We start from the raw sequence: 18,116 nt of genomic DNA, 5'->3' as shown, positions 1-18,116 counted from the left end.
TCAGTCTATGCGACTGGCCCCTTTTGCTGCACTCAATCTTTTCCTATTTCTTTCTCTCTCACTCGGTTAATTCAATATGCATCTTGTTTCAATTTAATCATCCATTCTATATTTAAATTTTTATAACTATTTAATCCAATATGTAACCTTTTAAAACGGTAACATCTGCTAAAAGCAAGAAATCACAGACACAGTTGTATACCATATTTATATATCATGATGTTCATCTTTCTTGAATAATTTCAGCCCTTCAAAAAAAAAAAAATCACTGCAGTGAATACAAATTTAATTAGCATACTAGATCTTTTATAGTTAGGAAACCCACATATTCACATAACTGAGTGGGAGTTTCTTTAGTCTTAGCTGAAGATCAGATTAAGTCCAATCTAAAGAAATTATAACATTTTATTTTATAATTTTAATTTTAAAAGAAATCTTCTGTCACTTACCTCCAAAGGGAACTCTCAAGAACTTTGTTGGAGTCTGCATGGTAATATTTAGTGAGAATGAGGATGACCTACGAAGACAAAAAAAGTGTCATTAAATACAAATTATTATATTTATACATACATATACACAATTTGTCTTTACAATTATATAAAAAATGCAGTGGTGTCCAAAAATCCCATTGAAAATGTGTGTGAGATGAAGCAAATCAAACACATTGAGAACACAACACTCAATCCACCTCTCTCTTGTAGGATCTCATATCTGTAGCAACATTGCATTTATAAGAACTTTTCAGTCTGGGAGAAATTTTCTGAGAAAATGTTCTCTAAATCCAGCAGAGAGACATCACTGCAAGAGTTGAGTTCTTTAGACTTACACAGAAGCATGATGTGTTTGGTGTCAGACAGCATACACTAACTTTATTTGACAGTCATCAACTCTTGATGGCCAACATCTCCCTAGCTTCTGCTAATAACTACTCTGTTTCTTTCTTTTTTGGATCTTTAAGACTGACTGCACTGAAAGCTGTTGCTATAGCAATGATGAACATACAGTTCATTTATTTTATACATTTTTCTTTATGAGTTTTTTTTTCCTGCATAAAACAATAAAAATCACACATTCAATAAGCAACACAACACAACACAAATGTTTCTTCAGCAGCTTTCTTCAACATTCATCAGTTGCATTATAGTAATTTAATCCAAACAGGAACAATGCACAGACAGCTGCAATAGGTCTGAAAATGCACAAAGTAACATCTTGGTAATTACAATTTATGTTGTAGGGTTTATGTATGTATTTCTCTGTGTTATGGCATTTTTGCAAAAGCAAAAAAAAAAAAAACAGCTATCTTGCTGATTAGGCTGCCAGTAATAACTTCAATCAACACAATACTGTACATATGATGAAATGTACTGCAGCTCCACCACAAGAATCTTTCTGCCATGTGACTCTACTTACCATGAAGTATTTTTACAATTAAATGCACTGTACTGTATCTCTATAAAACTGGTTTCAGTCCAAGTTCGTGTAATGGATGGTAAATGCTTTTTTAAGCATTGAACACATTAAAACACATGTCGAATAGAGAACACACACACACACACACACAATGATGCCTTCCTCTTGTCTATCTGGTTGAGGTATAAAAGCCAGGGTGGGTTGTATCCTTAAAGTCTCTCCTATCTTTTATTCATGTAAGTAGGACGCCTGAGTTTGCAGTAACAAAACAGTAGTGTGTGAGTGAAGGGGGATGACTTCTGTCTGTGTCTCCTTTATCTTTCTCTGCTGCCTCACAGACTGGGTCTCTGACAGCAAAGCCCAGTGGAAAAGCAGCGCCACGAAAAGGGTCAGAGAGATTCAGGGCCTTGGCAGGGTGATTGACAGGCCAGTATTAGAATGTGTCAGGAAGCGTGTGGACCGGGCCAGTCTTGGGCTTTGCTTGGGGAATCGGCTGATACGGTTATTGCCCTGAGCTTGTCCCTCCCTCTGTAGACAACAGAAGTGCTAAAAACAGAAAGGTGTGAGCAAAAAAGCAAAGGTTTGGAGGTTGTTTGTGGCTGAAAAGCTATTTTAACCTTTAACAGTGATTCATGGCATATATATATCAAGGATTCAGTATACAATGTGCTTTATTTCTTACAATTAAAAAAAAGGGCCAAATATGTTTTGTTCTAATAAATTATTTATTTCAATGTGTTTTTTTTTTCATATATATATATATACAGATCAGCTGCTCTAAACACTGAGTGATATAAGTTTAAGATTTCCACATTCATAATTAATGATAAAATAAAAATAAATTCCCACACACTGTTATTCACTGTACCATTCTACAAGTTGTTAAGATTTTTTATATCTTTCTGAAAGAAGTCACAAAGGCTGCATTTATTTGATCAAAATACATTAAAAACTGATATTGTGAAATAGGCTATTATTACAATTTAAATAACTGTTTTGTATTTCACTATATTTTATAATGTATTTATTCATGTGATGATACTTCTGAATTGTCAGCAGTCATTACTCCAGTCTTCAGTCTCACGATCCATCAGAAATTATTCTAATAATAAGATTATTATTGATTATTATTACTGATTTGGTGCTCAAGAAACATTTCTTAATGATGAAAACGCAAAAACAACACTTAATATTTTTGTGGAAACTGTTATTACACACACAGACATTTAAGTAAAAAAAAAGAGAAATGACAAGAAGGACAGTGTTTATTGGAAAAGAAACCTATTGTAACATTCTACATGACTTTTCTGACACTTACAATCAATTCTTTATTCCTTATTAAACCAAACCTTAGTATCCATGCTGAGCCAAAACTTTTAAACATTAGCCTATAAGAGAGAATTAGATAAACTAATCAAATCAAAAGTTTTGTCTTTCTAGTTGACTGTAATTCTACAAATAGTGCATATGAATCAGCACCGTCTCGTTTGTTTTGTTTTCCGTTTCTGATTTGAGCAAAAGCAAGCCATCTGATCATTATCAAAATTGTTGAAAACAAGTCTCCTTTCTGCGTTTTATTACTCCACATATTATGTTCCTTTCCTCTCTCTATCGTTGTCCTTCACTTTGTCTTTCATCAACTTCCATCAAAACAAATCTGAAAAGCATCTCAGGCATCAGCCATTACCAAACATCCTCTTGGCTATTCATGCCATAATTTGTCAAGAACATAACTATTTACCAGATGCGATCTGTAACTAATTTAAAGAACCTTTCTCTCTGGGAATACTGAAGAAAAGGAGGCTTACTTTAACTGCAAACACAGCTGTATCTGGAAGAATAACCAAGTATCTTTTTCCACTTATGATTTTTAAAGGCTTCACATACATGGGGATGAATAAAACATTTATCAAACATGAATTTATCATTCAAGAAGACAGAAACATTTGTGCTTCTCCAAATAAATACCACATTGTGATCGCAAACAACTGCAAATCTTCCCTATTCATCAGTACAGACACCATTTTGACAATACCTTTTGAACTAATTATGCTGAACCTAATCAAACATATTAGCTGTCCACAATGCATTTTGGCATCAGGCTACACAGCAAAGAGTTTTCTCAGTCCACCCAGGGGGCCGAGTGTCCCCGCACAGGCGTCAGATGGTGGCCTTTGGAAAGAGTCTGTTTGCACCCAGCTGTCTGCAGGACAACGCTAATGGACCACTGGGAGCAAGCTTTTCACTCACTGACAACATGCAAATACAGTCTGAGGAAAATAACAACTGATGATCAACAGCTTAGAGCAAAGCCCACTGAACTCATTACTGACATCAGCATGCAGAGAATAATCTTCACATCATTTACTTTGAGCAATAACAAAGCTGACATCAGCTGAGAGTGAAGGGAAGCAAAGACTTCCTTAATATACAGGCCCTCAGTTTATCTGCTTTCAAAGGAGGAAGTGAGAGCAGAACCAGGTTAAAATCAGCACTGAGGACAAGAAGAACCTGATACTGAGTAAATCTTGTCATCATAAGTGTCTAGAACAAAATAATATGCACTCATTAAAAATTTCTGGCTGATATTCAACTTCTAGTATTTTGAGACAAAAATAATCAATCATTTTAAATGCATTAATTGATTTATGTATCATTATAAAGCAACATTATAACCCTTAGCAACATTATAACGTACAGATTGAAAAAATGGACATTCCTTTTTGGATACTTCTTATCACTTTAAAAACACGATTTAATAGGCTACCAATGTTAAAAGATTAATTTTCAGGGTCTGTTAAATGACAAATAATAATAATAATAATAATAATAATAATAATAAAATAGAAATGTAAAAATTGGGGAATATATATATATATATATATATATATATATATATATATATATATATATATATTCCCCAATATATATATTCCCCAATTATATTTATATATATATATATATATATATATATATATATATATATATATATATATATATATATATATATATATATATATTCCCCATTAGTTGCAATGAAACAGAAGTAGAAAGAGATATTTTCTTTTTTTTCATACTGTGATACACATCCAAGTTTAAGATTATTGCACACATTCAAAATAAAAGATCAGGCACATCATTAAAAATAAACTTCAGCCATGTGCTTCTAATGCTTGGGTCTTTAGGAAGGCTTTGGAAAGGTTTGGAAGGGGTATAGAACACACCTCCTTAATTACATAGGACACATGTTAAGGGGTGAGACACATGTTAACTGCACAAAGTCGAAAAAGTATTACTGTAAATACAGTTCTCTTCTATACACACTACTTGAGGTGTTAGAATATGCTTAAAATATGCTTAACAGCGCATAACTTCAATAAAGGATAACAGAGAGACTGAAGCGTTTTCTCAAACCTCAGCAGAGATCCCTGGGATTTGTCACCATCGCTGTCCTGCATAAAAGCAGATAAATGCCTCAAGCATTACACACACAGATGTGGCTTGCCAAGATAGGAAAAGTGTAAAAGTGCCTCTTGTATCCTTTCTCAACTGCGTCACAGAAGCCTTTACGCTTAAATCATTAATCCGCTAGTCGAAAGGTTTTTCCCTTCAGTGGCAAAAAATGATGTCAACTAAAGAAAAGGCAGGTCTACAGTTTGTCTCTCCATCTGTACTGTTGTGAGACAAGGGGTCATAGTACTGCTGGGGGGAAACCATGAGTAATGCTGTTAGACAGAGGATAGGTACAGTAGACATCAATCAGTCCACCGCACGGCAACAGACAGACTCTCTATCGGAAACCTTAGGAGAAAAAGAGCTGTGCCAGTGCATTTATACCAACATACTGGCCCTCATCCCAGAATATCAGCTTGGCAAACTGGGTTTAACTACATCTAAATCTTAGTCTAGAAATATCTTCAGTACATCACATGCTGGGAAGGACTGCAATTTGCCTAAAAGACAGCAAGTACTGTACAGCGCCTTCACATAAGGCTTCTGCAGGACGTCTTTTATAGACACTATAAATCTAATTAGTTGACGAGACAGAGTGCAGGTGCATTAGACACTAATCAAATAATGAAATATAAATTATGGAAGCAATTATTGTTCTCACTGACAACATTTATAGAGGATATTACAGTTCACAAATGATTTTCACGATATGTTGATGTTGTTTTGTATTGTTTACAGCCCCTGAAATTCAGGCAGACATCTGAATAGATTCTAACTTTGTTGAAAGGAGACTCTCCAAATAAACTGAGTTTCTTTAGGGATGCATTCAAGTAGGACACAAGGGGGGCCACTGATGAACCGCCTGACCTCCACATGTCTGTCTGCGGTTGTGTTTTCTCCTCCTACTGGGTACTGGCTATGTTGCATGTTTCATTCTCTCATGCCTGAAGTGCTTCAAAACCCAAAGAGAAAAGAGGATACAGAAATGTACTGTATAATTCCAGTCATTTTTTCTCAGGCTGCTCGAAAAATCTGTCAGTGCATTTTTCAGCAAGCCTTCGAAAAAGTGCACAGTTTACCTGAAATTTGTGAAATTATGTCTAAAAAAGTGCTGAGAAAAAGTTCTCTATTTGTAGCTTTGGGAGAATGTCATTTCTCAGCGAGTTGGTGACATTTATTAGGAAAAAGTCAACCAGCCTGTGACGAGACGTGAATGGACAAACACGATGCCACAAGAGGCATCACTGAAAAACCCATCATGGCAAACATACCACATGTGAACTGTGACTGCACAGAGCACTGACTTCAGTTCACAATCAGGCATTCCAATGAACGTTTCTTTAAAAAGCAGTAAATCAAGTGATAGAGAGGGAATAATTCACTGAGTCTATGCTGAAAGTCACTCTTATAAAGCCAGACAAAGAAAATGAATCACTTCGTAAATAATGCACAATCCCTCAGCTAACCTTTCTGATGCAGTGGGACCACACACACAGAAAAAGATACACAGAAAGCCATTCATAATTTAAATGACTGTCTAGTGTCTCTGAAATAAACGACTGACTGGATAGAATGAGGATACGTGATAAACGTCTAATTTATTTTCCTCTGCATTAACTGGACAGTACTCCAGTTTAAAATGTGTCAGATGCTAATCTATCCCCGGCTGATTACCCATAATCCAGTGGAGTGAAGTTTTGGGTTAAAACTTAAAATAAAGTTAAAACTTTATTGTATATTGGTTTTTAAAAAGCACAGGATAAATACAAATAAACAGCAAACTGTGGTTTTATGTCCTAAGGGATAGTCTGAGAAAGCTTCGCTGTGTAGCATCCACTCTGTACTGAAAAATGTGGAGTAGGATTTACTTGAAAAAACCTTGTGGAAAAACCCCCGGTGGAAAAGTTTTTTCACTCAGAAAAGGCTAGTAAATTAACATAATTTTCCAAGTAAAACCCTAAACATAATTATTAGTAGGTTTAATTAGACATTTTTAAGTTAAGAAATTCCCAGTTAATTTTGTTGACTCTTTATTTGTAAATATTACATTATGTTATGCTTATCACTGTAAAAAAGTGTACAGATTAGTCTTTCTTTTGCAAATTTTGCACTCACATATTTTAAGTAAAACTCATACATTGAATTAAATAAAATCTGTGAGTTTATACAATTTACTTTAACAAGGTAACACTGGAAAACCACCATGCTATTACAGTATGTGGTTCACTTGCAAACATGCAAGTAAGCATGTAGACAGGCTGTTATCTTTTTAAGATAGTATGCCCACTCAAAAAAGTATGCCACACAAAAATTTAATAGCCAAATGAACACAGAGACCTCAAAACTTGGTACACCACACACAACTTTTTTACTTAAAGAATCCTTGTAAACATAACAAACGGCTCCAATTAAAATATACGTTTTTTAACTTTCATTTCTACTTAGCCAGTTCCATTTGAATTTACTTATGTATTAAAGTAAAATAAATAAAAATTAAACCTCAAGTAGCTTATTGAATTAAACGTGATATTTTGAAATAAAAAGGCAAAATAGTATTTGTTTGTAAAATTTACTTAACTGATGCTATCTTTATTTACACGTTCAAAAAATCAGTTTTTACAGTGTGTATGCTCATTCTTGCTGGATTTTTTTATCTTTTTTTTCTTTTTTTGCATGTATTAGTATTTTTTCCAGCAAAGACTAATATTTAAAATGAAAATAATAGTGAGACAGTTAAGATATTTACAATGTCATACAATTATATTTAAAAAGCTGTTCTTTTGAACTTTATATTAATTAAATAATTATTGAAAAAATAAAATGTATCACGGTTTCCACAAAAAATGTAAACTGTTTTCGACGTAGATAAAATTCAGCTTTGGAATCAATTACATTTTAAAATGACAAATACAGTTTGTAATATTTCACAATAATACTGTTTTACAGTTTTTTTGTTGTTGTTTTTTTTTTTTACATCAAATAAATACAGCCTTGGTTAGCATAAAATACTTATTTCAAAGACAAAGAAAATATTACAGACACCGGTAGTGTATGTTGTTCTATTTCGACACAATCTGTTTTCTAAGAACAGATTGGCAATAAACACCCGGCATGTGAGTGACACATAAAAACAGCTGATGCAGGGAATGCAGGGAAGGACCACAGACCCACTGTCCAGCTGTTTGTTTCCTCCCAATGATTTATTCCCATCACTCCCTGTAAATCCAGCCAGACTGTAAAATCTGTGGGCAAAATCAAAAAACTAAAGTGAAAGCACAGGGTGTCTAACTGTGAGTGTTGTGTGCTTGTATGTTTGAGACGTGATTGAATGGCCTACAACGGTGCATTGATGAACAAAGAGGAAAGATATGCTTATAATGAACTCTGCAGATAGAAGATCTGGCAAGGCCTCCTGGCCTGCTGACAGTGGAGGCTTTCCTCAGCCAGAAACAGTGAGAGAAGCCCATAGTGGACACAGCTGTTATTACTGCCATAACAGCTGTCACCTTTGCAACACAGTAATTCTCTCAAGCAACTCTTTATGTTGTAATAATTTCCCATATATCTACATTATTCTGTTTATATCCACCCCCACCCACAACTCTCTTTTGCTTTTGTAGATTATTGCCTCTGCAAGGCAATAATTCCTCTTTGATGAGACATTTCCATCTGTATTTCTTTTTGACATTCTTTAAATTTGACACGATCCCAATATCATTCTTCCACTGAAAGTGTCCTGTCTCATTATCAGCATTCAGAGCCTGAAGCCTCTTCCTGACAAGATTGGCTATGTTATCCATCTTCATTTATTTGTGTACTTGTGTGAAGTGAACAGAGAACAGATAACTTTTATTTAAGATATTAAGGATGAGGATCGAATTGAAATGAATACATTATGCATATCTACTAAAGGTTCATACTTCACACTGGTTTTGCACTCTTTGTTTAGGCTTTGAAACTGGCTGTCATAAAAAACTGTGGAATCTGAGACCCCTTAAGGTGGACCGCATAAAGCTGCACTCTCCACTGAAGCAATAAAAAAATGTTTGCAGATCCCCACGTTTCAGTTAAACATATAAATTCAAAAATAATGACTGGAATGAATCAGTTATCATTAAAGGTCAAAGAAACATAAACCTGTGGGGTAGCAATTGTGAGTGGGACCTGGACAAGAAAGACAAAAGAGGACAGAAATATAATAGCAATACATATTCACTTAATACTAAAAAAGAATAAATAATAGTAGTAAACACATTAATCTGTAATGCTGCAGGTTTTAAGATTCAATCAGATACATTTAGAAGTAATTTCAGTCTTAAAAAAGATATTATATCTATTACAGTAATTAAACCTTTTGTCAGGGTGCGTACTGGACAGAGGACTCAGATGCAGAGTAAAGAAAAGGAGAATCTTTATTCTCGCCACAAAACACAAAATAACATAAACTATAATGAAATGCTCTGGCGCACACAGAGATCACCGAGCTGGCCGGCACACTGCGGACCACTCGCACTGCCGGATCTCCGAATTACGGATCCTTTGACAAAAGAACAGAAGGTGAGACTGATACTGAGAATCATGCAAAACATGGGCAAAGAAAAAACAATCTACTCACGACCACAGACAGAAAAGCAGAGACATATAAAGGAGTGGGGGAACGAGCGACAGGTGGGGAAGAATCAGCTCGTGATCTTCACAACCCCGCCATGATCAGCGCTGATTGCCCAGACCACGAGCTACTGAACAGACAGGAGAACACAGACCACAGGGGAAGCTGAGACGGCACCCTGCACCGTGACACCTTTTCTATCCAGGGTGGTCCTAACAGAGACCTGGCACAGAAAAGTGTGTGTGTACAGTGGGGAAAATATTTCTTTGACCCCTGCTGATTTTGTAATTTTGCCCGCTTAAAAAATTAAGGGTCTGTAATTTAATGGTAGGGTTATTTTAACGTTTAGAGACAGAATACCAACCACAAAAAAAATAAAAAATAAAAATAAAAACATTATATAATGGTTAAAAATATTATTTGCATTTGAGTGAGTGAAATAAGTATTTAATCCACAAGCAAACCATGACTTTGTACTTGGTGCAAAAACCCTTGTTGGCAAGCACAGAAGATGTTTTTTTTGTAGTTGGTCACCAGGTTTGCAAACTCCTCAGGAGGGATTTTGGTCCATCAACTTTACAGGTTCTCTCTAAATCCTTAAAGGGGGGGGGGTGAAATGCTATTTCATGCATACTGAGTTTTTTACACTGTTAAAGAGTTGGAGAGTTAAAGAGTTGTTCCAAAAATACACTTCTTGAGACGGCACCGGTTTGTCACAAGTTTCGGAAAGTTTTTTTCGAGTATGGCTCTGTGTGACGTTAGATGGAATTTAGACGGAATTTCCTTATATGGGTCCTGAGGGCACTTCTGCCGGAAGAGCGCGCGCTCCCGTATAGCAGAGCAGAGAGAGCAAAACAGACTTCACTGATCAGAGCGAGAGCGTCGCAAAATGTCACAAAAGAAGTGTATTTTTGGTTGCCAGGGCAAGACAACCCTGCACAGATTACCAAAAAAACAGCATTAAGGGACCAGTGGATGGAGTTTATTTTTAGATGCTTGTTTTACAAACAAGGTCCAGTTTGATGACGGATTTGTGTATCGTTTATTTCTTAAGGATAATGCAGTCCCAACGAAAAAGGGTCACGATCGTATGTTGGAACCGCAGGCGGTGAGTAAAACTGCTTCAAATATCTCTGTGTTGTTAACTTAGCTATCGGCGTGTGAGCACATCATGTAAACAACATGCGATGTTGTCATCAAACTGCACTTTCCACATGTACAGCTAAAAAAAAAAAAGACGACATAAAATGGAACTTAGTAATTTTCCAAAACCGCTAAGCAAATATATACAGTTTCAATACATACCACATAGAGACGTTGTTGCTGATGCTGTTCTTGTTCAATTTCAGCCTCTGGATCTGATTCTGGATCATAAATATACGCTGAATCTGACTGTTAGCCATGGTTTGTTTTGGATGATGGTTTTTTCCTCACGGTAATGTCACAGCTTCCAAACGCTCTCAACTCAAAATCCTACTGGCGCTCGTGATTCTTTAGCTCCGCCCACACGTCACGCCTCCAGCCGGTCGTGTTTTTCCGGGAAAAAACGGTACAGACTATCTTTCTCTTATGAATATAATAAAACTAAAGACTTTTTGGAGTTATGAAGGATGCAGTACTACTCTATAGGTACTCAAGATTAACAGGATATTGAGTGAAAACGAGCATTTCACCCCCCCTTTAAGGTTTCTTGTCTGTCGTTTGGCAACTCAAAGTTTCATCTCCCTCCACAGATTTTCTATAGGATTGAGTTCTGGAGACTGGCTAGGCCACTCCATGACCTTAATGTGCTTCTTCTTGAGCCACTCCTCTGGCCCTGGCGGTGTGTTTCGGGTCATTGTCATGCTGAAAGACACGATCTTCAGAGTTCTGGCTGAGGGAAGGAGGTTCTCGTCCAAGATTTCACAGTACATGGCCCCGTCCATTTACCCCTCAATGCGGTGGAGTTGTCCTGTACCCTTAGCAGAAAAACAGCCCCAAAGCATAATATTTCCACCTCTGTGCTTGACTGTAGGGATGGTGTTCTTGGGGTCATAGTCAGCAATTCTCTCCCTCCAGACCCGACGAGTCAAGTTAATGCCAAAGACCTACATTTTGTTCAAAGCACTTTCTCCCAAGCCTTCTCTGAATCATTAAGATGTTCATTGGCAAACTTTAACCGGGCCTGTACTGTACATGTGTCTTCATTAGCAGGGGGACCTTGCGGCACTGCATGATTTCAGTCCATTGTTGAGTGGTTTGTTACCAATGTTTTGCTTGGTGACTGTGGTTCCAACTGCCTTAAGATCATTAATTTGTCATTTGTGTACAGCATAACCATGGAAACCGCTATTTTTACAGCTCCAAAAGTGGCACCTAGTGGCAAAAAATGAATTTATATTTTCATTCAGACCAATTAAATATATATATTTTTAAAGTGGGGGGTCAATATGCTAATGTTTCATGTTGACATCAACATGGTCCGTACTAAATAAAAAAATATAATAACAAAAAACGTACAGACACATTTTGAATTTTATGAAATATGATGTAATAAAAAAAATAGGCTACTCATTTATTCAGATTTATTTAAAAGAGAAGCCAACAGCTTCAGATGACATGAGATGTGAAAACACAAACCCTCTGTTGTAAACACACACAATGTTTGCTTTAACCGCTAATCTTTTCCAAACGAAGCAAAAACCATTGCCTCAGAGTCTTCTTTGATGTGGGCTGGTGCCGTCTCAAGAAGTCTAGATTGGCCATGCATATATGAAACTATTGCTTCAGTGTGAGCTTTATCTGGATTAGGGGAAATTACCCTGACAACTAGAAAGGAATCCATCTGATGAGAGAGTAATTAAGAGGGATATGATTAGATTAGATTCAAGATTAGATTCAACTTTATTGTCACTGCACATGTAGGTACAAGGCAACGAAATGCAGTTAGCATCTAACCAGAAGTGCAATAAGCAGTAAGTACAGAATAAAGGTCTATAATATGTACAATAACTATACAGGTAAGTATTATGGACATAATTTACAGATATTAAATACTATATGCACGATATACAGATAGGTGTACTATGAACATACTATACAGATGGATTATGTAAAAGTGTATGTACACTATAGGCAGAACTATGAACATAATTTACAGTATTGCAATGGACAGTAAAGTGCATAGAAAATATTACAATGTGCAAATGGATTATACAGTGTTCCTGGATGAACAGACAGTAGTGCAGGTAATAAGTTACTGTTTTTGCTTGTTGTGAATAAATAAATAAATCAGTCAGAGTGTTGAAGAGGGGGAGGAGTCTATGTGTGGTGTGGGGGGTGTTTAGGGGTGTCAGAGGGCAGAGTTCAGCAAGGAGACAGCTTTAGGGAAAAAGCTGTTCCTGAATCTTGTGGTCCTTGTCCGGAGGCTCCTGAAACGCCTCCCGGAGGGCAGGGGGTTAAACAGTCCGTGGTCAGGGTGAGAGGAGTCCTTCAGAATGCTGCGAGCTCGACGTAGACAGCGTTTCCTCTGGATGTCCTCAAGAGCAGGAAGTGGTGTCCCTGTGATGCGCTGGGCAGTTTTCACCACCCTCTGCAGTGCCTTGCGGTCAGCCACTGAGCAGTTCCCATACCAGACTGTGATGCAACTAGTCAGGATGCTCTCGATCGCACACCGGTAGAAGTTAACCAGGATGGATGAAGACAGCTGGTTCTTCTTCAGTGTCCTGAGGAAGAAAAGGCGCTGGTGAGCCTTCTTGACCAGGCTGGAGGTGTTTGTGGCCCAGGACAGTTCCTCCGAGATGGTGGTTCCCAGGAACTTGAAGCTGGAGACACGTTCAACAGCCAGCCCGTTAATGTGGATGGGGTCATGCGTGCTTCCATTCTTCTTCCTGAAGTCCACAATGAGCTCCTTGGTCTTATTGGTGTTAAGGAGCAGGTTATTGTCAGCGCACCATGTGGCCAGGTGCTGTACCTCTTCCCTGTAGGCAGTCTCATCGTTGTCACTGATGAGGCCAATCACCGTGGTGTCATCTGCAAACTTAATGATGGAGTTGGATCCATGCACAGGCTTGCAGTCGTGGGTGTAAAGGGAGTAGAGGAATGGGCTCAGCACACAGCCCTGTGGTACGCCAGTATTAAGTGTGATGGTGGTGGAGTGGGTGTGACCTGACCGAACATGCTGAGGCCTGTTGGTCAGAAAGTCCATGATCCAGTTGCAGAGGGAGGTGTTGATGTCCAGGTCTCCAAGTTTTGTGGTCAGCTTGGAGGGAATGACGGTGTTAAATGCTGAACTGAAGTCAACAAACAACATCCTAACGTACGTGTTGTTATTGTCCAGGTGTGTGAGTGCAGAGTGCAGCACTGTGCATACTGCATCCTCTGTGCTCCTATTTCTGCGGTAGGCAAATTGGTGTGGGTCCAGTGTGGGTGGGAGGCAGTCTTTGAGGTGTGCTAGGACCAGTCGCTCGAAGCACTTCATAATGATGGGTGTGAGTGCTACGGGGCGATAGTCATTCAGGCACGTTGGGGAGGAGTGTTTCGGTACTGGCACAATGGATGTGGACTTAAAACATGTTGGCACAGTTGCTTGGGTGAGGGACAGGTTGAAAATGCTGACTACACAAGGTTTACAGGAGAGCAATGTAAACATGTTGAGTATAGAGAGATCTCTGAAGCTCAGCCTAATGCTCTCATGGCTAATTGAATCAAGTAATTTTTGGCATCTTCGCTCCATTAAACTATGCACTGACTCCCAAGAGTAAAGCATCTCCCTGCTGTCCTCTCATCCCTAAAATTTTCCTATCACTTTTAACATTTAAAATGACTCAAGTACAAAAGTTTGCAACAAGTCACCTCAATTTTTAGATTAATGAGGATTTTCTGAAACGTCTCTGCACTTCAAAAGTCCTGGAAGATAGAAAGTGAATGAGCTGTGTCCCAATGGCAGTCACAGTGTGATGTTCAGAGATGTTAACATTGTTTGCAAACTCTGACATTTTAGATACATTTTAGATACATCATTCAAACATACACTGCCTTTTCCAAAAAAAAAAAAAAAAAAAAACCATTTGGATTTAAATAAGTAATTACTAAAAAAGTATTGGATGTGATCATTATTGCAGTGTATGTTTCTCAACAAAAGTTTTAACTCAGCCGATGCAGTGTGTAGCTTTTTATTTCTTAAACAACCATGTCGGAAGTGTACCCATGTATTTGGTGACAATCGACAATCATATGACAAAAACAAAATTCATCAGGCTCAGTTTGTGAAACAGTGGTTCATTGAGCATGAGGAATCGTGTTCACACATGAATTATCCACCACAGAGTCCGGAGCTTAACCCTATTGACGTTAGGATGTACTGAGTCAACTTTACAGAGTGGTTCGACTCTCCCATTGTCAATACCTCAGCCAAAAATGAATGCAACTCTTGATGGAAATGAATGTTGTTATGTTGCAAGAACTTGTTGAAATAATCCCTCAATGAAAACACAATGGAATGAAAGCTAAAGGCGTTCCAATATAATTTGAGTGTTTTTGGACAGGCAGTGTAAAATCAACTCCAACACATCCCAAAGACTTTCACTGGGGTTCAGTTAAGGACTCTGTGTTGGGCGATCTTTCACAGTTTGAGCTTGGTGCATCTTGACATTGTCATCCTGGAATATGTACATTGGTATGTCTTCCGACAATAAAAAGCGAAGCACTGTATCGGTTACGTTTAAAAGACTTGTTGCCAAACATACAACATGCCAGAAACATGCCGATCACTGCAATCTTGATCCAATCATAATAACACAAGTATTTGCTTATTTAAATCCAGACGGTGACCTTTTTTGGCCAGATGGTGTATACAAAAAAAAAAAATATTTAAACCAGTGCAATTTTAGGATTTTTGGACTGATTTTGAAATATAGAAGAAAATTCTGATGAAACTGTACTTCAAAATGTAAATGTATTAATTTGATGTTTCTTTGTAATTCTGGATGGCCACTGTAGCAGCTGTGCATTCGCTAGTACTGTACTTCTCAGATGAACTGTAGTAAACAAGCTGTTAAGAAAATCCTTTTGAATTCTATGTACTTAAATCTTTAAGTTAACTGAACTAAGATCTTAACTTGTAAAACAGTTACCAATACTCAAGTTTTTATAGTAACCTCTAGTTACCTTCACAAAGAAATTGTAAGTTTTGTCAACTCAGAAATGAGCTAAATGATTAAAATCCAGCCCTAATCAGCACCATGTACAAGTTAGCTATTTAGTGGACTAAACGATTGTCTGTGCATTGATATTAGTAAAATAGGATATCAACAGCACTAATAATACATGCATATACCCTAAAATCTGTCAAATTATCTACAATGAGTATAGATGTAACTTTCCTTTCAAACAGGTCATGATCCAGGCCTCTCCCATGCAAATGGCAAGGATAATGCTTTTTCTGGCGCTGCTTTTGAATTTGCAGGTGCATTTCAATGCTGCCTTAGACATGTCAATGTGCAGTACTGCCACCTATCGACTGGAGTATGGAACTGTGTTATTTCTGCTTCCAAACGATTCAATTTCCTGACATTTGTATGTAAACCAATCTCATTAATTTAACTAATTATATCTAACCTGTTCCACAGCCAGCTGTATTTAACCACATTCATAATAGATTATTGCACCACTTTGAATTTTATTATATGGACCAAAAAAAAAAACAAGACACTTTTCAAAATATCTTCTTTTATGTTCCACAGAAGAAACAAAATCAAAGAGGGGTTGAACAACACGAGGCTGAGTAAATGTTTGAGTGAACTGTACCTTAAACTTTCTTCTATTCCTCAAGCTAGAGAGTTTCAGGTTCCTTTTCTTGTTCTCATTATAACCTTATATTATCTCCTATCATAGCCTCTATAACATATGGTACGGAAAAAGAAATGGCGATAGATATTTGTTTTCACTGGCTGGAGAGTATCTGCTATGTTTACTGGCAAGCAATACTTGTAAACATGTGACCACCCAGTTTTGTCTGTTTCTAGAATGTTTCAAGGTGGCCAGCCTTTGTATAAACAGAACAAATCTTAAAAGAAAAGAGACCCAAGCAAGACCAAATACCAGCTTTGAACTGAGTCAGATCTCTTGGCTGTGTGTGTCTGTGTGACTGAACAAGGTAATGTCCATCTTTCATTTTATAGGTACTTAAAGTTACTCATTTCTCTATGGTAAAAGAGAATGATCTCAGGTAAAACAGCTTTCAGTTGCTCTCAGGTGAAACTGCTTGTATTATTTGTCAGGTGAATCAGTCCTCTTACATGCTGAGCAGACTACACTCCACAACAATTTACTTGAGTGCCATTAGGATGAAGAACCACAGGGATCAGAAGTTCATGGAAAAATTGAAAGACTTTCATAATGGCTGTTACCATCTCTGATACCTGATTGCCTTGCCAGTCTTACAACAAAGTGGAAAAAAATAAGAGTGGTGAATACAGCAAAAAATAAATAAATAATAATAAATAAATCGGATCACTGCCATCATATTCAAAACACAGATGTTAACGTCACCTGTCTCTTTCCATTTCTCAAAGCCAAAAAGTAAATAAATTACAGCATAACCCTTTTTGTTTACAAGATGTTATATAATAAAAATACTCTGACATAATCTGTTAATACAAGAGCACATGGAACAGCTATGCTTTACTTCCCCTAGTAACAACACCACCTTGCAAAATCATCACATTTACCATGAAATAAAACTGGATCTAACTTTACAGACCACCCCAGTAACAAACTTGAGTCTTGAGTGTAACTTAGTTTAACAAACTTCTAAAAAGAACAAACCCCATGCCATCAGACGGTTGCATGACTTAAAGCCAAAACAATGCTTCAGCTATTGCTGACACCCATCGCAGGAGCCCCAGAGCCAAGCAGAGCTGACCTTATCAAAAAAGCAACAAACAGAGAAGTGCTGTCAGAGCTAAAATAAGCAAAGGTCTGAGTCTGATAGTTATCAGCTATAAAGGAGAAAAAAGTAGATATTTTAGTCTTATGGACTACAGGCACAACATAAACACCATGCGTGCAAATGAGTCAGCAGAGGTTTGATTGAGATCACTTTGATTTGTAAAGGGTTGAGAGAATCCAAAGGGATCCATGAAATCAAAATATCCCCAAAATGAATTATTGTATACACTATCATTCAAAAGTTTGAGCTCAGTGACATTTTTTTTTTTTTTTTTTTACTTTTAAAAATGCAACATTTTCATTCTGCAAATACACATTGAATTTATTCAAAGTGACAGTACAGACATTTCTAATGTTACAAAATATTTTTATGGTCACACCTTATTTTAAAGTCCAATTCTCACTATAAAAAAAAAAAAACCATTAATTTTGACTTTTCAATAAACTCAGAATTTGCTGCTTATTAATAGTTAGTAAGGCAGTTGTTAAGTTTAGGTATTGGTTAGGATTAGAGATGTACATACTGTAGAATATGGTCATGCAGAATATGTGCTTTATAAGTACTAATAAACAGCATTTATTATGTATGCTAATAATACGCAACTAGTTAATAGTGAGAATTGGTTCTTATACTAAAGTGTAACCATTTTTATTTTAAATATAAAAAAAAATCTTATAAACTCTTAAATATTAAAGAATCATGAAAAATGTT

At 36.9% G+C, this 18,116-nt stretch overlaps 1 protein-coding gene across 3 annotated transcripts in view; it reads right to left on the bottom strand.

Annotated features, from left to right (window-relative positions):
• The window catches only part of LOC113051626 (VPS10 domain-containing receptor SorCS2-like), a 180,592-nt gene that overhangs the window by 121,474 nt on the left and 41,002 nt on the right, over positions 1-18,116 (bottom strand). For all 3 annotated transcript variants that reach the window (XM_026215524.1, XM_026215526.1, XM_026215527.1), the window contains exon 2: positions 450-517. In XM_026215524.1, coding sequence (XP_026071309.1) covers positions 450-517 — 68 coding nt within the window. The remainder of the gene's footprint in view (positions 1-449; positions 518-18,116) is intronic.

The sequence above is a fragment of the Carassius auratus genome, chromosome 32, assembly GCF_003368295.1.
Source record: "Carassius auratus strain Wakin chromosome 32, ASM336829v1, whole genome shotgun sequence".
NCBI lineage: Eukaryota > Metazoa > Chordata > Actinopteri > Cypriniformes > Cyprinidae > Carassius > Carassius auratus.
Note: the sequence above shows the minus strand (reverse complement) of the source record. Positions and strands in the feature narration are given on the sequence as shown.